The 24,129-nt window shown below is 40.6% G+C and overlaps 1 protein-coding gene across 1 annotated transcript in view; it reads right to left on the reverse strand.

The window, feature by feature from the left end:
- Positions 1-5,687: 5,687 nt before the first annotated feature.
- LOC135234282 (metabotropic glutamate receptor 2-like) overlaps positions 5,688-24,129 on the reverse strand; it is a 47,151-nt gene continuing 28,709 nt past the window's right edge. The window contains exons 3-7 of the mRNA XM_064298731.1: positions 19,795-20,632; positions 17,701-18,253; positions 15,056-15,566; positions 7,386-7,560; positions 5,688-6,562 (exon numbers count right to left, since the gene is read on the reverse strand). Of these exons, the coding sequence (XP_064154801.1) occupies positions 6,489-6,562; positions 7,386-7,560; positions 15,056-15,566; positions 17,701-18,253; positions 19,795-20,632 (2,151 nt within the window). The 3' untranslated portion in view covers positions 5,688-6,488. The remainder of the gene's footprint in view (positions 6,563-7,385; positions 7,561-15,055; positions 15,567-17,700; positions 18,254-19,794; positions 20,633-24,129) is intronic.

The raw sequence follows: 24,129 nt of genomic DNA on the forward strand, positions 1-24,129 counted from the left end.
CCGCTCGCAGCGTGATGACGCTGGGAGAGGGGGCTGTTGCTTGTCACATGTACTGCCACACTGTTTTCGTTTTCTCTTGCGGCGCTGTGATTGGTGCGCGGGTTGCGCGGTGAGCCGTGCAGCGGGGACGCACGAGCAGACAGGCGAGTCAGCTGTACAGCAGCATGGGAGGCGCACCCCTCGGTCCTGCTCTTACCTCGGCTTAGCGCTTTGGAGGCAGACGTGGTCACAAGCTGACTGGAAAGTAAACATTTTGCGCAGGGCTCACTGCAGCCATTAAATTCCAAACCAAAAGAAACACATTCAATGTTGTGAATGTACTATATGAGACATTTGCCTGCTTAAATGACAATTTTTCTGTATTTTTGTCCACTCTGTTAACAGCACTTTATAAATGCATCATGGGTGTTGCATTGTAAAAAATTGAGACCTTTGTGCCAAGCACCCAGGGACACTTATTAAGAAAGAGTTGAATGATATTTCTCAGGAGCAATTTCAAAATTCTTAATTCAGTCAATCAAGTAATCAGTCATGCCAGTTAAATTAACTGAATATCACGCTTGTGGAATTACAATACTACACTGTGAAAGGGCAGCTAAATGTAGTGAATGTGCAGTACAAAAAAGTGAAAGTACATTACTAACAAATGACTAAAGCAAAATGACATTATAGTGACAGAACTGTTGGATGTTTCCAACTCCACTTAAAAATATTATAACAAAGCATTTAACCAAAATTTAATCAGATAGTCCTATGGAGTTAATTTGTCTGATTTGATCCAACTTAACCAGTTGAGGTAAATCCAAAAGTGAATCTAGATTGTCATAATCCATTTAATTAGTGCAACTAGATCCAAGATCAGACCTAGTTTATTTACTAGGTTGAGATGAAGGAAGGGACTATTTAATATTTATTTTATGAAAAAAAAATAAAATATGTAAAACAATTTGGGCTGTTTGTGATGCAAAATGGTTTGGAAAAAATACAGGTTTGTCAGAACAGCAATACACAGGGAGGCAGTGTGCTTACCGACTTTGCCTTTAACTACTAGCTTCTGCCGTACATCACTGAGAGACAGACACAAAACAAATGCATTGCTAAATTACACAAGGCTCTTGAAACTCACAAGCTGTGATCTGAACCATTCAGACATAATACCCATGGTAAACTCAAGACTTAACACCAAAACAGTCATTCAACCTACAGTGAAATGATTATGACTGCGTAAAATATATACATCAACTCGTAAAATTGTTGCCGATAAAGTAAACCAAATGCAAAGCTGTTTCAGGGAAGTCAGGCACATTTGTGGTGTTTTGCGTTCCCTCTGGCAGCAGTTGGTATTGCACTGAAAACAACGACGAAAATGCACCACAGTGCAAAATGTATTTCTGCTCATTTTCCATTGCAACGCGGCACCATCTTCTGGTGAAATGGTGTACATACAAGGTTGCCCCCTTTGTTTCACTTACATACAATCAATGATGGATTTAATCTGAAACAGTATTTACCAAAAATAACCTTTCTGGAGGATGATTCATGACTTCTAATCATTTTTAATTTCTTTAGCCACTGTGTAAGACCACAATTCTGTTGCTGTAACAGTTGTATTATTTATGATTTTTAAAGAGAAAAAAAACTATGCAATGTAACAGATACTGTAGCTGTTGAATTGATACTGAATTCCACAAGGCTAACATTTCAAGACGAAAGTTACTATGGTTAATAGTTGTCTGTTTTGAGGTCAACTGAGTTTCCTTCCTGAGTTTGGAAGGATGTTGTTCAGAAATAGACAGCATAAAAGATGGATTCATGTCCCCAAGATAAACTTTGACTCACCTATAAGACAGCTGTCATTAAACACGGATTCATGGTGCTTGCAAAGCCACACAAGTATCTGAATGTAGAATTATATGTAGAATTTTGGAAACAGTATGACTGTGGTGGGGTATAGGGAATGCAGCAAGGCAATGATAGGCAGTATCTTTTGGTTTCATTGTATTGTCATTCAGGTATACAAATGTGCTTTGTGCGTATTTTTTATGTTTGGTATTTACATAGAAACTGATATATCTGCATTTAGTCCATCCATTTTGGTAGTTACCTTTATATGGGACATGTGTCATAACATTTGTAAGGATTAAAGAAAAGATGTACTGTATGTGCAATATATGTGCCAGGCAGCTTTTCTACCCATTACCAGAATCATTCATACTTCCTGGGGATCCTGTAGACCCCTATGCTGTGATAATTTCATGTGTACACATGGCAACTGATACCATACAACCTCATGAGTGTGGCAACAAGGGAAACCTCTCTGGAGTGGCACGGAGTACGTGACCTCTAGACTGCTGCCTTTACAGCTATGATTCATCTCTCATTAATTACCTCCCTTTGCACCTGCCCCCTGCCATCACAGACCCGCATTATTGGCTTTTGCCCTGAGGCAGCAAGGCTTTCACAGAGAGCATGCATACTGCACTCTTCGTGCCACACACATTTTATTTGCTGCTTTTAGTTGATATAAATTATGGCCATTGCATGTGTCATATTTAATGTGGTAAAGGTTAAAGCAAAAAAAAAAAAAAAAAAAATACTTCACTGAAACAAAAACAGCATAACTGGAAAGGCTTTCTGGAGGGCAGCTTGTGTAAAGCTAATGTGTGGAATAGCAAATCATTTAATCTTAGTCTTCTCATTTTCACAGATTACTCTTTAACCTCAGAAATTCAACAGGATATTCTGGTTCTTGTTTATCATTGGGAGTGCACAAAAAACCTTATGCCTCGAAAAAAGAAAATTTTAATTCATGTAAAAATAGACAATAATGGACATAGAGAAATAATCTATACTGCCTTATCTGGAATCATATCTACCTCATGTCAACATGACAAATTAGATCAAACTGCAAAATACTCTGCATAAAGAAGTTTTTTTTTTTTTTTTTTTTTACCATGCAGTGGTAATATCACTGAACTCAGAATAAATGTACACTAGGTGGAGATGTTATATCACTGAATCTTTACCAGGTAAGCATGTTCATGATTTTCTTGAAATTCCTAATGGTTCCTTTGATTTATTATTATTATGCAGAACATATTTTTACATGCATTGTATAAAGTACAGTTGGCTTTCATTCATGTGCTTCTGTTCGAGATTTGTGTATGTGTGTTATATGGGGGGTGTGATGGAGTGGGGGTTTTGGGAGACAAAATGCGACTGAACAGGGATTCTTTAAGCTATTCACCTGAGGTAGAATAACCACTAAGTCTCGAAAGAGACGAAAGAGACAAAAGGACAGGGGAAAAAGAACGAAAATAAAACGATACTCCTAACGGAGAGTATCCCAAAGAAAAGCTCTAAACCCTCGTACTGGGTGAAAAAAAAACAAAAGCTGAAGGAGTATGAACTTTCTGAAAATAAAACAAAACTGTGCCTGTGCAGAAAACAGGGTAACTCAAAGAAAACTGACCTCGAACCGAGGCTGAAAAAGTAACACCCTAAAAGAAAAATTCTGAGTTTATATATTCAAAGGCCTGTAATTTTTTACATGGTGAAACTGAACTGTATAAAAACACCCTTAAATAAAAGGTGAGAATATGCACTTTAACAACATGTGAACTATGCATCATGAATTGTGTGGTTATTACAATTTTTTGAGAAATTTCACCTTTCATCCTCTTCTTGTAACAAAACTGCTGTTCTCATGAAGGCTGTGAAACTTCTGCTGCTTGATTTCTCAGCATGAGTTGAACAGCTGGTCCAATGTCAGTTCAGAATCCTTGCAAGGAAAATGGGAGAACTTTTAAAAGCTTTAGTTTTTTCAGTAGTATGATTATATAGACAGGTAACAAATTAAAGGAAAAACATGAATAGATGAGTGGAGAAACATAATAAATGCAGATGTTTCTACACAGGTGTACTACATGATACAATTAAGCGATTATCATCCTATTATGCTCTGTGGCATGTATAAAAATGTTGAGCAGGCCTGTTGATTTGCCCTGGATTTTGGATCAAGATGGCAAGAGGAAAATAAGTAAGTGACTTTGAAAGAGGGTTCATTCTTGGGGCACGGATGGCAGGAGCTTTAGTCACAAAGGCTGCTCAACTGGCTAGTGTTTCAATAGAAACAGTGACTAAAGTGACATCTGCATTTAGATCCAAGGGAAAGGCATCAGTACATAAGGTCATAAATTGTGGTAAAAAAAAAAAACTAATTTGATGACCGTGGTGCTTGTGCATTGGCGCGATATGTAAGGAAAAACTAAGAAAAGACTAAGAAGGTCAAAGCAAAGACATGATCAGACTGTGTTATCAAGAAATGTCCAAAGACAACAACATAGAGGGAGATATTATAGTAGGGTTGCAGTGCATAAACATTATTACAAAGACAATTGCACATTTGAGATTTCAGTGGTGCAAAAACCATGGACATTGGTCTACAGAGATCTGTAAAAAAGTGATATAGTCAGATGAGTCATCCTTCTCCTGTCATGGCTCCAGTTCCCACACCAACTGTTTCCCAGTGTAGTTCTCTCCTGTGTTCAGTGATTTTCTGTGTTTCATGTCTTTTGTTGGTTGATTGTTGCAGTAATTGGATTATTGTCCTGTCACATTCTTCATATTTGCTCATTGTCTGATTGTCTGCATGTGTTTGTTGTGTATTTAAGTTCCTACTTTTCCTTGTAAACGGTCTCAGTAAAAGACTTACTTAACTTACCTCTGCCTCTCTGTGTGATCTCTGTGCCTGGGTCCTGAATCCTCTCTGAGCCCTAACATCACCATATTCTCGACAAGTGGGTGAGTGCATGTGTGGCACACACCAAGAGAACGGTACAGGCCTGAATGATTGACCCCTAAAGCAAGGGAGTCCGGTGGCTCTGTTATGCTGTGGGGAGCATTTTGCTGGAATGGTTTGGGTCCACTTGTCCCCTTAGCAGGAAGGGTCACTGAAAATCAATACAAGGGAAATATTCTGAGTGATCCCTTTATCATATGAAGAAAAATTTCTATCCTGATGGGATTGGTCCTTTCCAGGATGACAATGCTCCCATCCACAGGGCACGAGGGGTCACTGAATGGCTTGATGAGTATGAAAATGATGTGAATCATATGCTATGGCCTTCGCAGTCACCAGATCTCAACCTAATTGAACACCTATAGGAGATTTTGGACCAATGTGTTAGACAGCGCTCTGTACCACCATCATCAAAACATCAAATGAGGGAATATCTTTTGGAAGAATGGTGTTCCGTCCCTCCAGCGACTTGTAGAATGTTTTCTAAGGCGCATTGAACCTATTCTAGCAGCTCATGGTGGCCCAACACCTTACTAAGACACTTTATGTTAGTTTTTCCTTTAATTTCTCATCCGTTTGTACATACATAAGCAGATGAGGGCTTTGATAGATTTGCCTTGCACATCCAGAGGCAAGCGGCTTGCTTTACTTTGAGGTGGTTGAAGTCAAGTCAAGATTATTACTGTGGTTATATGTTTTCTCATCTTCTGTTCAATTATTTTTAAACATTATGTGTCATGCCTAAATGAAGAATGGTGAATGTACAAGTCTTATACAAATTATTTACATTAGGATTCAAATTTTATGTACTTTACCCGTGACAAATTTAAAAAAAATCAATATTGATACACACACCCCCTGGTCTTGAAATGAGAACAATTAGAAGTGATGGCATCTGCAGTTTTAATAATAAAAAAAACACATTTTATTTACATAAATTACAAGAAAGCACAAACTGGTTCACCAAAATCTACATTAAAAACATTGTGCTAGCTGTATATATTATAGCCTACATTTTAACAGATTCACTATCATGTATCATGTCTTAAATAAAATGTACTTTTCTCATAAGGAAAGGGTATACTGAATGGTTTTATTTTATCATCATCATTATTATAGTTGTTATAACACTAGTCAAAGAAAAAACATAATTGGGACATTGTTTTCACAATACTTATTGGACAACAAGATCAAATTGATCTCCAGTGACGCCACTCCCATATTCATAACACTTGCCTCGCTCATTCACAAAGGCTTCTTTTGCCACCTAAGGTATTCCAGTACTTGATGAAAGCTGGAAAACCTTGTATAAAGCAATCTAGTCATGGGCATGTTGGATTTCTCTATTAAACTCTCATCATCGGGTTATTTGACACACGTTTAGTTTAAACAAATATTTATGTTCATGTTGTGTGTAAGCAAAGAGCAGAAGCACACCCTCCGTTAATTCGGACTGGAAAAATTAGTTTTTAAAATACAAAGGTTTTGATTGGCATTGCATCTTCTCATTTCATCCGTTTTCTTCTTCTTGGGCTGGCAGTGTTTTACAGTTTTTACACAATTTTCCAGATAACATGCACCTTTATGCCATTAGAAACCTGTGTGAATGAGGGACCGATGCTGTTGACTTGTGATTATAACTTCTGTATGTTTGGCAGTGGAGGTGAAGTTAGTTTTTTCTTCTTCCTCACAGCGAGGACGTTGTAGAGTCCACCACTTCTCGACCATTACACACTGTTGGCACATAGTTTGAAGCTGAGGCTGCAACAAAAAGAGAAAAGAAACAAATGCACCATGTTTAATAAAAGCAGCCTTAGGTAGGTAAATGAGACTTTACAAACCATGCCCCTGAATTCTGTGCTCCTGACCCTTTCATAAGTCAAAATTCCAAATTTCTATTTCATTTAAGACATGCTAAAAATGAATTGCAATTCTTATTACATAGAAATATAATAATAAAACAATAAGGTCAATGGATTGGCATTAACTAATGTAGTTGTTAACTATTAACTACTGAAAAGTCAATCTGTATAGATTTGTTAATGTATTTTTACATAATGAATTCATGTTAGCCACTACATTAGTTAATGCCAATTCATATTGGAATAACAAAACAGGTAATGAATTTGCTAATGGTTATCTAATTATGGATTAATCCTATGTTTTGATAATGTATATCATCATGTAACTAATACATTACTTAATGTATTTAACTACTAACTAATTAAAAGTTAATTTCATGCTTAATTAATATATTTGTACGTCATTAATTCATGTTAACAACAACATTTGTTAACATGTGACCTTATTGTAAAGTGTTGCTTTATTTTAATTGTCTGTTGCTTCCGGATATACGTATGTCCCCTGTCTAAGAAGATGACATTTCCTTTTGGGAGGGTTCTACATGGATTAATGAGAGAGAAGAAAATCAAACAAAATGTTTTATGGAGTGATCTTTTTTACAAAGATACATTAATACTCAGAGATTATTAATAAAAGTAGTAGCTATAATAAGAACCGCAATGCTCACAGATGAATAATGACAGTAGTATTATTGTAATGGTCAGCTCAGAGTTGGAGATACCTTGTGAGTAGCTGGATCCAGGCCCCGTGGCACTGAAGCGGTTGATGGTGACTCGGTGTGTGGTCACATTCTTCTGGGGCTGGAACAGGATTATGTGGATCTTTGGGGCAAAGAGGCAGCCCAGCACCACCGAGCCGCTCAGGCTGACGGAGATGCACATGGTGGTGGTTTGCACCTGCGGACAGACGGAACAGATGGAGAGACGGAAGAAAATGAGTCCTGCTCACCTACCAGGCAAGCCCCAGGCCCTTTGACCGCCCAATGCCACAGAGAAACAACAAGATAAATCAGGAATCCTCAGGCTTATTCTCAGAGAAACAGATGGTCTCTGGATCTCCTCCCATTTGTTTCCTTGATAATAAACCCAAATAACCCCTTTTACCCACTCCTGAGAATCTCATGGTACAAATGTAACCTACAAAATGGCTGTGGCTGTATTTGGACAAAGTTTCCTAAACCCAATGTTCAAGGTGGTGTTTCTAGGAGATCCTACTGTACTTTCTGAATATCAACAACAGCATTAAGATGGCAGAAAAAATAAACAAGGTTATGGTGGAATAATGGACTTTGTAAGGGGTGAAAGTGAGGAAAGAGGCCTCTGTCGCCGTCTGAACACTGTGCTGTGTATGAATCATCAGTAGAATGAATGTTCATATGCATGGCTAGGGCACTGTTAGGAACTTCTGGAAAAATGCAGTGCATATGAACTAACAGGATGACATTTTGGAACAGCCTGAGTTGCAGTGTTAGTCTCTACAAGTAAATATTGATCACATTATTTCCTTGTCTTATTATCTTATACAAACGTCATACTGCCTCCTGTTATATGAATGCACACCAAAAGAATGGGGGTGTGTCCACATGTGCACCCTCAGCTGACTATGAACAGGAATGCACAGCAATTGGACATATTGGCTGCATATGTAGCAAGAGGTAGTGTGGGTTTGAGTCATCCTCTTCGGACTACAGCAGTTCCTTCAATTTATGCAAGTATCTGCAGGCTACCAGTTGCCAGTGAGAGATGTACACAGAGTGTAGACTTCTTTTTAATTTGCACAGTGGTTAAATGATTCATACAAAAATTCTTTGTAGGTCAAATCAAATAGTCCTGCAGCTAAATTAATTTGGAAATCTGGAGATGCAATAATCAGAAATTATGTCAGAAAATTATGAAAAGCAGAGTAAAATTTTACTCAGATTATAATTTCTTCCATAGGACAAATGCTAGAGGCTCATAAATAAACAGACCTCCTGGGTGCAGTGCTATTCACTGTCACACAGGCCTAGAAAGAGAGCCTTACCATATTAATGCTTGTTTCCATGGGCATCATGAACATCACTTACAAAAGTGTTCAACATGAGGAGATACATTAACATTTAAAATATTCATGTTTTCAGGGTAGAAAAATTGTACTGCCTGGGAGACTGGGAGAGAACTATCAACAAAAATAATAGTATCCCAAAAAAAAGCATATAAACCTCAAGCCACAATTCTGGCAGCACCCATGGGTCCATGTTCCCTGCTCCTGCATACTGATTTATGCTAAGCAGATGAGGGCTTGGTTTGCACCTGGATGGGTGGACCTCTTGTTTGCAGGTGGTCACCAACATCCATACAAAAAGATACATCCATACAACCTGTATTGAATGTGCACATATACAGTGAACAATGTGCATCCCTTCATGAAGTTGGGATTGTTGCCAAAAATACTCGATTTTCAGAATATTCACTTTGCCCTCTTCCTGGGAATTTGGCATTTTTTCAAAATTTTGATAAACATTGGAAGGTGGTTGCTGCTTCAGTGTAACATAACAGATAAGTCATTGTGGTTAAAAAAAAAAAAAAATTCTGTAGGCTCATTAATATGGGGGCTTAAAATATTATTTTCAGAGAATTGAGAGAGGACCTCAACATTTTCCTCTTCCCCTGTATGTGTATTCCATCAGAAAATGGAAGTGAGAGATTTTTTCACAACATAAAAATCTTGATTTTCTTATGGATTTTTTAGCTCACCAAGAAGTGCGTCATTAGTTCAGTGAGTCATCTTGTTTTGTATCCCTACACCAATACATAACAAACCTCCCATGCATCAGTGGCTGAACATCATAGGAACAGCAGTTTTGATTCGTACCGGTAGTACAGGTGTTCAATATTCACCCTTGGTGGTTTCAGAACCTTCAAAGACAACAGTAGATTCCGAGCATGACCTAAGAAGGCATTACACAGTCTGATCTAATTCCCTGGAGTTCTCCTTCATTGTAAAAGGGCATTTATTGGTTCTTAATGGGCTTCTTCCCTCTTTGAAAACAGGTGAAGCAACCAGCCGTGACCAGCCAGCAAATAATATCCAACTTTCTCTTTTTTTAAATGGAGAGCGGACAGTCTGCCATCCTTATGTATTTTTTTCCCACTTTATTTAGAAAGGGGTAGAGCGTGATTGAGTTGGAATCCACAGCACAAAAAATGCAATGGTGTAAAATCAATCCCTTCACTACATGGGGGGAGGGGGGTGGGGGGTATTTGTTTATTTGTTGGAGAGCTGGCTGTCCTGCAGATTGCACATCACTATTTTAATAATGCAATAGTAGTATTTTAAAAGATTAGTGAAAGATGGTAAACTGTAATATTTGTTCTGTTTCGAACTTCTCGGTTGACCAAGGGTGTGACCCCGGTTGTAACTCCTGGTGACCTGGCCACTAATCCAGTGAGAAGGGTGGTCTTTTTGTGGTAAGGTTCACTTGTTGGGGTTTCCATCAAGGTCACTCATTCAGCATGAAAACAGGTGCCAAAACATGCAAGCTTTGGAAAATTGCTTCAATTCCACAAATACGGGTTTCATATAAAGCCTCAGTATAAATGTATTCAATTAAGACCTAGCTTGGACTAATATCTAGTATATATGAGTTTTTATGCAGTCAGGTCTTCCTTCTTTGCTCCTTTAACTGACTCTTTAATAGCCAGGACCCTACTAGACGTTGAACAAAGCAACCGAGCACTAGCACTCATACTGCATACTGCATCCAACCCATTCTTGAAGCAATTCTTTTCATGAACAATTAACCATTGATGCTAAAAAAATAAAATAAAGGTTTGCTATATTTCCAAAAATGATTCAATAAAGGTAGCACACAGTCTCCACACAAAATCCCACAGCCTCACTATCTTCCATAATCTCCCACACAAAACCCCACAGCCTCACTATCTTCCATAATCTCCACTTTAAACTTCACTACTACTGTACACGTTCAGCAGAAAGCTTAGTCTCAGCACTTACTGTATAGTATCCAGGCTAATTAATCAGTCATTGAATGACATGTTGTTACTAAATTCTCATGCTTACTCACACTATCATTAATTAGTTGCCCAATCAAAATCCATGTCACAACATTCTCATGCCTACTTTCATCACGCCCGAATAATAAACCAATCCTAAAACCTGGGTCATCGAGTTTACACTTGATTTAAATGCCAACTGTCCCAGGCAAGCAAAGCAAACAAACAGGAGGCACATAGATGCCCAGACAAAAGAGGGATAAGGAATTCAGCAATAAAAACTGGCATAGAAAACTCATTTTAAAAATATTTTTTCATATAGTTTAATCTATGTTTTCATCATATTTGACATTTATCTGAAAGGGACAGATGCATTCTGAGACAGATACATTAAGACAATGATCTGCTCCATTATATGATAACAAATGTTCTCATAGCCTGGATACTGTAGCATACAAATTTAACTTCTAAATCCTTATGCACCCAATTGAACTTGGATTAAAGTCTGCAAACAAACATTTTGCTGGAAGATGTCAGCTCCTGCAGTTTAAACCTATACAGTATCCATGATCATGTTCCTTATGTTGTCACTGTGGAATTCTGTCTTGACATTTCGATCTGACATTGTTACTGGCACACCTCACCTCATACATCCTGTAATTATTGCCACTAGTTGACATTTTATCCAAGATTTTGGAGATTTACCCCACCACCAACATAATTTCAAAATAATAATACTAATCATACTCGTGCTAACCCTCAAGCTATCAAAAACATGCCACAAGCATAGAATTCAAATCAGAATAAAGAAAGACACCAATTTAGACTGAGCAGACATCCTCATTTTTCCAGACGTCCACCTGGGCGGGATTTATAAATTCTTAAAAAAGTCTGGGTATGTTTGCTCATTCCATAGACCATATATAAATAATTATCCTAATATTTATACAAATATGTTCATAATACCCACCCATCCTGTCTGCCTTTTTGAAAGCCAAAAAAAAGAAAAGCAGCCACCCTAACAAATATACAGAATAGACAACAATTATAAAAACTATTAAAAAATGAATAAATAAATAAAAATACAAATGTGCTACTTCAGATATTTATCTCTATGTGGCATTTCCTTCAGATCCATTTGATCTGGCATTGGCTTTGCAGGGTGACAGATTGGGGTGGGGGGTAAGGGGCAGAGGCCTGGATCTAATTTCCCTGTGCAAGTCTGTGTCAATCAAAACAAGTCAGAAAGAAATGCAGTCAAAGAAAGGGATAAAGAAAGGGATAAGGAAGGGATAAAGAAACTATTGTAAGGAGACCCACCAAATGTATACATAAACACTGAAAAAAACTAATGTAAACACAGAGGAAGTAGATCTTCTTGTCTTTAATGCAGGGAAGTAAACAACCGCAAAATAAAAAGAAAGAAAAATCGTGTTATCACTCAAAGGTAGCTGGACCTGCTAAAATATTAATGCCCATCTGGCAGACCCCTGGTTCACTGTCATACAGTGAGCAGCATGACCTCCTCTTTCATGTTCAAGGACATATATCTACACCACATTTCAAGTGCGGAACCTGAGCCCCTTGACATTATTGTTAATGTAAAACACAGTGGAATTTCTATGGTTTCCTGAGCATTGTTCAGTGGTGTTTATTATTTGGTGGAGTGCCACTCAAAATGAAAATGTCCTCAACATTAAATTATTTGTATTGTCTCCCAGGGTGGATGATGAGAGCTGTTGATTGAAAACTGTGTTTTAATATTTTACAGTATTATTCTGATAATTTCATCTATTACCTTTCTCTTCAAAGCTTTAATATCCCCAAGTAACAAACCCAAAAATGTCAATTTCATGGTCATTATGATAAATTGTAGCTGGATTAAGAGCAACCTCTGCAACAAATGAATAAAAATTAATCTTGTTAACTGTGAAATGGCAAGAAATTGAGAAACACTGGTTTAAGCTGGTCTGAAGGAGGCAGACAGTAAAAACCCAAGTGTTTACTGTGTATGCTTAAGTGAATCCCCTGTGCTTCTCTGCAAATCAGCAGCTCAGCTGTACACACAAACCAAGCGATGTGGAATGAAACCAGCCCAAAGTTATCGAGCGACAGCAACAATCTGCAGCACTGGCCAGAAATGTTTTGTCAGTTCGTAGTTTCTCGTTGGGGCCTGAGGACATGACAGCAGATAACTACATGTCCTTCAAAAGATATCTGGGCCAGAGCGTGCCTGCATGAAAAGGTTAACCCTGTTCTAATCCCCCTGCCATTAGACGTTGGTCACAATGCAGGGCCATGTCCATGGATTTGAGTTTCTTTTTTATTTTACACAACAATCTGCTGAAGCTACATGCAAGGCCACCACACACCCCCACTGTCAGCCACCCCACGCACGACAGACCAGACCTCTGTCACTGGACAAGGTGTCCTGCAGTGACAGCTTGGTGCTCTGTTCACCTTTCTTCATGTAGCCCTTCATAAAAGTGAACTCCACAGCAACGGTCATGCTCAGTGTGAAGTCTGTCAAGTAAACTGTGTTCTGAAGGGTGCTGCAGTACACTAGAAGTCTTGCCTGTCTGAAAGCGGAGGGAAATAGTCACTCTACTGTATGTGCGGATGTGGCTAAATGTGTGTCAATTTTGGCCTCTTAACCCCAAAAGAGGCCACATTGAGGCAGAATTCATGGGCTCATTCCAATCGCTTATGTTATCCTATGTGTTAGCCAATGGGCTTTATTGGTGAGGTGTGACTTGAATACAAAGGTTAGCATGTTGTCTTTGAGAAAAACGTGTTGTTAACATGTTGATTTTTTACACGTTAATAAACTCGTCATCAAGGAGACAATGCATGATTCCCGTCATAAATTTCATGTATTTTGACCCATTTGGCCTTCCATATTACAAGAGGACGAAAGGAAAGGAAGCAAGGATGGATAAAACAAGCGATTGGAATGAGCCCTAGATTCTTCTCAAAGAGAACATGCTAACATTCGTTTTCAAGTCACACCTCACCAATAAACCCCCCTGGCCAAAGCAAGAGGAAAGGAACACTGCAAATCTGCAGGGGGAAGTAAAGCAGTTCTTCATCTATTGTATCAGTTACGAGGATACCTCAGGCACTGTGAGCAGTTGTAAACAATCAGTGAGAGCAATGGCTGATCACCTGATCTGTGTTTTGGTGTTTACTTTATTCCCTTCGTATCTGCCAGCACTGTGTGGGTTGATTATTATAGCATCCACACCAGGGAGTTGACTGAAAAATCAGTGAAGAGTTGCCGGGTGCAGATTAAATTTTTGTTTTGAGCGTAAGTCTTGTGCTCATTAATGGATATAAATTCAAAAGGCTTGCTCTGCTGATCTTTGGTTGGTTACTAAATGTGTGGTCTTATAGTGTTATGGAATAAGGTAAACAAGCAATGTCACACGGTGACAAAATTTGTTGGACTGGAAGATTTTGATTACTAAATTGTCTCTTTATAAAACAAAAAGCTCTTCTGAAAAATAGTCATCTTGGCTGTCGTTTGATGCGAAAGTGATGTTGAATGTTTTGCATAAAACAACTATTCCAAAGGAGCTTTTTTCTGGAAAAGGGACATTGTAGCAACCTAAGTCTTACAGCAAAGTCAAAGTAAATTTACTTTGACAGGCTAACATTTGAATCAAAATACTCCCCAAATCATCCATGATTTGTTTTAATGTACTGAAAATGAGCTAGTTTGCGAATGGCCTTTACCTGCTTCCAGACGAATGGAAGTCAATGACAGGTTTACATAAATCAATGATTGGATCTTGAGAATACTATAGCAGACACGCATATAGCATAAAGCAGGTCTAGAAGTTACCCGTTACTGGCACATAGGAATACTGCTTGAGGTTTAAGGGTGGATTATTTCTGACAGCCTGAGTCAGTAACTGAATCTTGGGTCTTCCTGAGGGCCGTGTGTACATTCCACTTGACTGAATCCTAGCAACACACACCCCTCGCAGCGGAGTTTTACTGTTGATTAAAATGGACAAAGCACGCAAACTCTGGGGTCATATTGGCTACATCTCTCTTTGTTCAAATGTAGTTTCATATGCTTGGGTGATCACATCACTTATGGCCACAAGTGTATGTTTTCTGAAAATCACTTCACTTGCAATAAGCGTCACCAAACTGGCGATCTGTGCCATCACTACTTTTGGCAGCCACCAAGTGCCATAGGTTTAATACATAATACAATACAGTACAGTGCGTCAAGTCTGACAGAGTACATTTTACTCTGGTAGAGTCTCTCCTAACCTCTCTGTTAAGAGTTAAATGAACACTAAACATTTTACAGTGCAATATTACAGTAGGGAAGTGTTGTTGTTTAATAAGCTTGACTTGCTAACGATTGGTGGTGATCACTCACCCTGTAGTCACTGGCCGTGACATAGAAGATGGGCTGGAAGGCCAGCCAGATGATGCAGGTGGTGTACATGGTGAAGCCGATGAACTTGGCCTCGTTGAAGTTCTCCGGGCACTTCCTGGTCTTGAAGGCGTAGACGGTGCAGAGGACGATGAGGACGCAGTTGTAGGTGAGGGACACCAGCATGCTTGAGTCCTTGCTGTTGCACTTAAGGGTGACCACGTCCCTTCTCTCGGGGCCGATCTCCTTGCGCACGCCCGGCGCCTCCACCAGCAGCCACACCATCACCACCACCAGCTGACAGGAGATGAGCGCCAGGCAGATGACCACCTGCGAGGTGGGGCTGATGAAGCGCGGCCGCTGGGCGCCGTCCTGCACGCCGTTGAAGATGCGGGCGATGCGGTTGGTCTTGGTCAGCAGGGCCGAGTAGCAGACGGCGAAGGAGGTCCCCAAGCCCAGCCGGCGCAGGGTGCAGATGGCAGTCGACGGCTTGGCTATGTATACAAAGGTCATGCTGTAGAGAAGAGAAGAATGAATCTTTATTGTTCTGGTGGGCAATGTGCTTTGCAGCATGTCAGATTAAATTGATACTGACGCCGGGCACCCACCGCATGCGTAGCATAAGCGGAGCGTAAGCAGCACGGCGAAGCAGCACGGCGCGGCGCGTAGCGTGTCCTCACTGGTTCCATTTGTGTCGCACAAAGGCTAGCTTAAAGCTCTATATTCCTAGTAGCTCTCGCAGTCTGCAGTGGGATTACATCGTGTATTTCATGTTTGTTCACGACTGTTGATTATGGGTAAGTGAATACTTGGTGAGAGACCTTTTTCAATCTGTTAATATGGTAATATTTTTTAACACATGTAAATACGTGAGAAAGTAAACGCTTTAAAGAATTACCATAAGCTTAAATCGCAACGTAGCCTACATAATAATCAATCTCAAACTGCATTAATTTATTTGCTTGGTTAACAAGCGTGCCAACTTTATGAAGAATATGTAATGATCATAATAATAATAATAATAATAATAATAATAATAATAATAATAAATAATCCATAATCAACCATTGGGAATTCCCGTGTCGTCTTGTTATTCACGTCAAAACATTTATATGATCATATTTAGTAAAATCAGTTAATCGTCAAAAAGATAGCGTAACAGTTTAAACTTGAAGGGATATGAACACCACAATGTCATGAACATCGGAAGCTTTGAAATACAAGTGCAATAAAGGCTTGCTTACAACTTCATTTATAAAATAGGTGCATTTTCATCGGCAAGACAACTAAATCTGATTTTTTAAAGCACTGTGGATTATCTGATTTTATTAACAAGCCCTTTTTGAAAGCACGGTGAACGAAGACATCGGAAAAGTCAAATAGGCTGAGCAATGGTTGGTTAAAAACTACCTTCCAACACTCAAGCTAACAAACCGCTGCTCGGTGCATTCACTTCTACATCATTCAATAGGCTACGTCTTTCTGTGGTGTATTTTCAAATTTACCCCGCCCCCTCCGCAAAATAAGATAGCGAAACAAAGTTTGCCTTTTTCCCAGGTTCCAGTTTTAAATTTTTTTTTCCTGCCAGGACAATAGAAAAACGAAAAGGCTTGTATTTTTTAGCCGCTTATAAAATATCTGGTGTTTATCTGGTTTTATCTTGTTCTCCACTACTGCAAGAGGGAACTAGGGACACACCCCCAGTAATATAAGGATGAAATATAAATCAGAGCATGTATACCTAGCGTTTTAGAGCATATTTCTGTGTATAAACAGGCCATCTTGACGCGCGACAAGCCGAAAAAATAGAACAGAAGCGAAAAACTACGCTTCAGTTCGCTTGTGTCGCGCAAGCTTCGCAGCCGGTTCACAATGCGTTCGCATCTGGTGGAGACGACGTCGCCCGCTGCCATTGTAATAACAGTACTTCAACTACGCTTCAGTTACGCGGGTAATACGCGCGTAGTGCGCTTGCGGTCGATATGCGTGCGGTGGGTATCCGGCTTGACAAAGCCATGGAATTGACTGATTTTGTATAGGTAATAATTGATAACCTCTGAGCAAGAGTCGGAAACATGTCTGTAGTTGGACACCAGTGTCTGTGGTAAATCTTTCACTGTCCGAACCTGCTTTCAACACTGTTAATGAACACATATGCCAATGTGCCAAATTAAGCATTAAAAATCATTTTGTTTTTTGTACAATGATACCATTGTATTTGTTTCATTAGAGTGGAAAGCTATCTGATTCTAGATGGGCCACAAACCACAGTCATTGAGTGAGAGAGGTTTTTATCAATGGAAACTGACTCATTTCAATTTAATGCTCACATACATTTTCTCATTGTCAGTGATAATAACAAACAGGATATTTTTCATAATAAGGAACTTGAATAGGCAAAATATATATTATATTCTACGTCTGGGTTCATATCCTGTTCAGCTGACTGGTCAGTCCATAACTCTGAGGTTCGTATCTCAGGGGTTCTACTGTAATAAATTAAAACTGAAAATTTAAATGATAACAAAGAAACCCAATAGCAGCATTGTGAGGAGCCACCCACCCCATACCACAGCAGGTAGTTTAGGTTAGCTGTCGGTTGCTACAGGAGCAGTGTTGAAGTGGCAGCCGCCTGGCTGTACCCGTACCTGTAGCACATCAGGACGCCCAGCAGCAGGATGTAGGAGAGCTCTCGCCCGCTGGCCTTCACCACCGGCGTGTCGTTGTTCTTGGCGAACAGGCCGACAACGAACAGGGTGCAGACCATGCCCAGGCAGGAGATGGTGACGGGTCCGACGGCCCAGGCGTCCTCCCAGTGGATGTACTCCTCCGGCAGGTCGTAGCACCCGCTCAGGTTCTCCAGGGGCCACTGGCCGAAGCTGCAGTCCATGCAGGTGAACTCATCCAGCAGGTACTGGTAGGGCTGGCAGGGGATGCAGATCCAGCAGCAAACGTCCCCGGGCTGCATGCTCTTGATCTCGTTCTTCTTGCAGGGGTCACTGCACTGGGAGGTGGGCGCCGCGTGATTGGTCCAGGAGATCAGGCTCGTGTTCAGAGTGAGGCTCTGGGCCCAGTACCCCACTTTCCTGTAGACGTACTTGCCGTCCTCCTGGTGGTAATGGAATATGTTGTAGCGGCCGATGCTGTCCCCGTAGCCGTCGAAGCGTACCATGTCCCCTGTGTCCGCTGGACGGAAGGGGGCTGGGAGGACGGAAACACAGTGTGGCAGCAGCGTTAGGTCATGATGAATGCCCAGTCGCTCCTGTCTACCCTTGTTGTTTCCCCCCCTCATTTTCACATCAGTAGGAGGTCAGCATGTCAGGTCAACATAGGGCCAATTTGTAAACTGCTCAGCTGGTTTCTTTGTGTAATGGATTTTTGCACAAAAAGGATCTTGTATTTTATCTATTAAGCCTGCACTGATGTGCTGTGCTATTACTCTGCTGAGCCGCGCTTTAAAAATCCATAAGTGTGTCAAATGGCTGCCACTCACTGGGAATCAAAACCGCCCCACTTTCATTCTTTGAATGTGAAAAATAACTCAGTCTTCCCTTCACTGATACCTGAGCCAACATTAAGACTCTGTGCATTGTGGTGCATGTGCAAAAACAGGGCCTGGTGAGGGACCTAATGCCAGAATGTTAGCAGCTGCCCTGCGACTTCAAGACATGGGTCTAGTAAGCTTAGTAAGTCTAGTAATGCATCTTGACCAGGTGAAATAACACACTGTCTTGATACAATTAAGACCTCTAATGTAGCATGGTGCATCTCACTGTAGGAAGGTAGAGACCCTTGAAACCTATAAAAAGAGAATTCCTCCAATATTAATCTTGTTTCAAATGTCAGAAATCAGATTGGAATATTACAAAGGCGCCTTGTGTTCTTTGAATGCAGGGACCGTGGAAAGTGGTAAAGAATGCTTTCAGCAATATTAATCTTGTTTCATATGTCAGAAATTACATTGGAACATATGAAACTGAAGTGCTCCATGATGCCCACGATGCATGTGGTGTGTTGTTCAAGATTTACTTCATGGTGTAAGAAATACTAATGTAAAAGATCATCTGGACTGTTCAGAAAATACAGACGATTCAAGTCCTTTTGGCTTTTTGTTGAGGGGGCTTCTTTTCATTGACTATTCATACGGAATTCATACGGATTCAAATCACACACAGAACCTGTAAAAATCCACTACTTGATATCAAGGATGCTGGCTAATACTCTGCATTCAAGACAAATTGTGACCAAATTTGCTACAGAGCACCTAATTGATGATTAATTTTCATCTCTGCAAATTGAATCATTGCAAACTCTCTTCAAGGCCAACAGCAAATAACTCAAACTAAAAATCCCATTTTGTACTCATTCGAGGCTGCTTTGAATTGGCCTAATTTATTGCGATAAATGATTAACTTCTCCATTATATTTTGAAGCCATCTTAGGACCTGCTAGGGCTAACTACACAATGGTCTGATTATTCCCCAGTGGTAATGCCATTTGAGGTGCATTATATCAAACTGACTGAATGTCTGAATGATTGATCAGGGAGATGACAAGTGACAAGATCATATCACAAAATCGCGATCACCGCCATGGTCATTTATAGGTAGGGATATAAATATGATTTCCTGTCATTTTATCTTTTCCTCATTCTGCAGGCCAGTACTACCAGCAGTGCAGAAAATAAGCTGCAGAGAGAACTCTCTTGACAGTATTTACAAGATCTCATCTGCCACACTCACCAGCGAATTTGGTTTTCAGAATGAACTCCCTGTAGAAGCGTTTCCCGTTGCCAGGCTTCATGGCCTCGCAGACCTTGGTAGTGTTGGGGCACACGGCCTGCCTCATGTTGTGCAGGGCGTGGGCCATGGCGTAGACAGCGTTCACCACGAACATGATCTTGGGCTCCTGCTCGAAGGTGCCGTCCCGCAGGGAGCGGCGGGCGCAGCTGGGCTCGCGGAGGCTGCACTGGAAGCGGTGTTCCCAGAATTCCCGGAACCAGGGGTTGCGGGTGTTGTTGTACGGGTCCAGCTTGGTGAAGTAGTCGGCGAACTCCCGGATGGAGTAGGAGGCCAGCTCGATGGTGAAGGCCCCATTGGCCACCAGCTCGCTGCCCCTCACCACGCTCTCCTGCGCCCCCCAGCCGTCGCTGGCCACCCAGATGAAGGACACGTTCATGCGGGCGGCGGCCACCAGGAGCTCGCGGGCGTCCTCGCTGCGCGTGAACAGGATCACCACCTTGGCGTTGGACTTCTGCTGCAGGGAGCGGATCACGGCCTCGTAGCTCCAGCGGTTCATGGAGCGGCTGACCTTGGCGGACGTGGCGATGCAGATCTGCCGGGCGCGGGCCTCCTGCTGGAAGGCGTCGATGCCCGTCTCGCCGTAGTCGCCCTCGGAGGCCACCGTGGACACATACGTCCAGTTGAAGAAGCGCAGGATCTCCACCATGGCCTTGGCCTGGTAGAAGTCAGGGGGCACAGTGCGGGCGAAGTAGTCGTAGCGCGTCTTGTCGCTGAGCTTGGCGCTGGTGGAGGCGTAGCTGATCTGGGGGATCTGGAAGAGTCTGAGCAGGTTGGCCACCTGAATAGCAGGGAGGAAGAGGGAGCATTGAACAATGATGTTGACACAGCACACTTTTAAGGAAATTACTACGTCTATATCAATTTGGGAAAGAAACTGGAAAATTATTCTTGGACCCCTTATAAGGCAATCAAGCAGAACTCCTGAAAAATGATGTGATGCAGAACCGAGCACATAAAAATAGCACGAGCTGCTAAACAAAGAAATGAGACTGCAAACATTTCACAAATGTCTCGCAATCTTCTCTCCATTGTAAAATCCTGTGCGTCGCCTTGAGATGCAATCAGTGTCACCCTGGCTGTAAGCCGGGAGTCCCCTTCCCCGCTAGGAAGCGCCGTTTTTATTTTTTCACAAGTGTTCATCTCTATGATTGTCTAGCAGGTGCCAGAGGCACCGCAGGCTCCCGAGACTCCCAGATTTCCAATCTCCTCTCTGTCAGGTAACATCTAAAACTGTCTGCCATGTCCTGCCATTTCACAATGAGGCACAACACCGATACGGGTGAAAACACACAAACACAGATAACAACGCCGACAAAATACAGATAAGACACAAAACACGATACGCTCGTTGAATTTCTTTTCTACTCTTTAGCTGCATGTAATTAAGCAAGATATCCTGGCCTGGGGTCAGGTACAACCTCCACTACTATCTGTCATCTAAATGATAGCCTCAAGTAGGAGGAATGATTTTCTGAGTCACAGATCAACATCTGAATTTCACGATGCCCTTTTTCTCAACTGGATGTACTAATTCTTAAATTATTACAGAATTATCACAATTATGCAATATGGAAAGAGTGAGCATCATTGTTATCTGTCAGGTTGTTCTGACTGAGTAATTGCTTGTAGTAACAATAAGTATTATTGCAATAATATTTATATAATATATCCCATTGTAACATCTTTAAACATTTACGAAAATGCATTACGGTTGACTAAGTATTGGCAATGTATGTGAAATGCAGGTATTCCTTTTTAAAACATGTATAACAATAGGCTACCATATTTTAAACATTCTTCAGTCTTCTGAAATTCAATATTATTTCAGTAGGAGACCCAAATCTACAGCCTGATGCTGTGTTGACATTGACATTGAGGGAAGAAAAGCATTATGCTGAGACACTGCAGTAACACCTCCCAGTTGCAGCAGTTCTTTCTTTAGGTGTTTTCTGACACCTGGAAGAAGTCTGGATTCAATTAATTGCCTCCTCTTTAATTCCTGAATTCACTGTCTTATCCAATTTATTTCTGCACTTCTTTTCTTACCCACGCAACCAAATCAAATATAGCACTATTTGTTTTAATGCTGTTTTTATGCTGAGCTTACATTTGCCATGTGTTTGATGGTGGCACAAATTATCATGTTCAGCACCATGTTTAATTTCCTTGTAAAACAGGATCGTCGGCAACTCACCAAAGAAACAGTTTTAAACTGTTACTTAAAAAATAGAGCGGGCACAAAACAAGTGGGTGTAGTTTTTGCACCCCATTAGCTCAAACTGACACACTGCAATAATGTTTCTTGCAGTAATGTTTGGGAAACTGATGTCTGAAATCTTCTGAATCTGAAGATTTTGACAGCATTTATAGCAGCCGGCTCATACATTCCTGGATTAAAACAAAACCATCAAAAGAAGATTAAATTTCCCAAAATAATCTGGAGCCATGTAATGTGCAATTTTTTCTGACCCATGATTATTGCACAAGAATTTGGTGATGGAAGAGTAAGATATCAGGAAACCAAAGGTAGACAAAGCTGTCATATGCCTACAGTCTTTTTCAGTAGATGAAAAAAAAACCCTTTTGTTTAAGCAAGACAGCAATTACTAGCTCTTTGTAGCTCCACCCATTCTGCCTCTCACTTTTTAACAACTGCGCAGCCAATGACAGGATCTTTGGGGTAGGAAATTTTGCCCAGTTTGCATGTTTCCCTTTGTGATTATTTATACCTATACCCACATAAGATAGCATTGCTCAGTGGGCAAAACACCAACGTCCCCAGCTGGGTGGGACCTGACCACCCTCTAATCCAGACTCTACAGGGGTGGAGTTAGCTTTCATAATCACATTGCAGTGGTTGCTCCACTATGCTAGTATAGCTCAACAGTTACCCTACTTCCCTATCCAATGCACTTCAACAGGAGTCAAATTAAGTCAGCAGCCAAACACAGGCATCTTCAGGAAACAACATAATTAATATTAACACAGTGTGCTCCCTTGGGATTTTTAAATTCTAGCCCAGTTCAGTTTTTCCACAAGGTGATGGACATTGTTTTAAAATGGCTATGTACTGAACAAGCTCAGGCGCACAAAACATGTTCAGTTCCAACATCCATAAAGAAGGCTAATCCACATTTTAGACATGAAACACTAATATCATCTTTACAAAGGCTTGTGAGATTTAAATAATCAAGTGTAAAACATGCAAATTGAGGACAGAGAAAGCAAAAGAACATGACCCAAGCTGCCATAGCAGCAACGCGTGCAACCCTCTGGTTTAAGCCATCAAAAGAAATTATTTTTTATCAGTGATTCTCCCAGATTTAATTAAAATGGTTCTATTATGACACGCCTTATCACTGCCATCCATGGCCACCAATTATCTCCATTAAACCTACTGCTTAAATCTTAATTCCCTACTGATTAATATCAATATACCTCCCTTTTTATTACATGTGACAACCCATTTTACAGCATGTGACAGCAGTTCTCATCAGTGGCAGAACATTTCAGACTCATATAAAGCAATTGCCTAGTGATCATTCTTTTGATAGTCATTTTATCACAAACGAATGATTTATTAATCCATGACATTGACAAGAAATTGCTTATTACTGGAATATTGAAATGTCAGCATGTTTTCATCATCAGAGAATGTTCTGCTGTATTAAATGAATACTTAATGTTGACACAGGGTCACAGAAACATGGACCAGCAGAAACAATTGCAGAGGATACATGCAAAATACAGGCATTCGATGAAGATGCCATCACTCTCCTTTGTTTCATAATCATAAACATCTCTCTGGAAACTCCCCCTTTTTCTGTCCTCAGTGGAATTATAACGCGATCAATGTTTTAAAGGAAAATGGCTTGAGGACCTTTCAGGATATTCAGGCTCAATATAATTTACCAGGCGCATCCTTCTTAATGTACTTACACCTACGCTCTGCACTACATGCTTGTGGGGCCCCTTGGGGTACCACTTTACCAGTACATCCCATGTACAAAATTATATGTCCTGAAGACAAAAGAAATATTGTTCAGCCGCTGGTATCTATTTCATTTTGCTCAGATCTTCTTATACAACATTAGGAATCAGCTCTGTTTGGATGGCAGATCAAAATTTAGCTGACATTGATTATCTCTCCACTGTTGTCTGGAGTAGAATCTCTGCATCTTCCAAAAACCCCGATCACTAAATAATTCGTTTTTTTTTCTTCTTGTTGCAATTTTTGCATAGATTATATTTGACTTTACCGAGACGCTTTCGAAT

The sequence above is a fragment of the Anguilla rostrata genome, chromosome 11, assembly GCF_018555375.3.
Source record: "Anguilla rostrata isolate EN2019 chromosome 11, ASM1855537v3, whole genome shotgun sequence".
Taxonomy (NCBI): domain Eukaryota; kingdom Metazoa; phylum Chordata; class Actinopteri; order Anguilliformes; family Anguillidae; genus Anguilla; species Anguilla rostrata.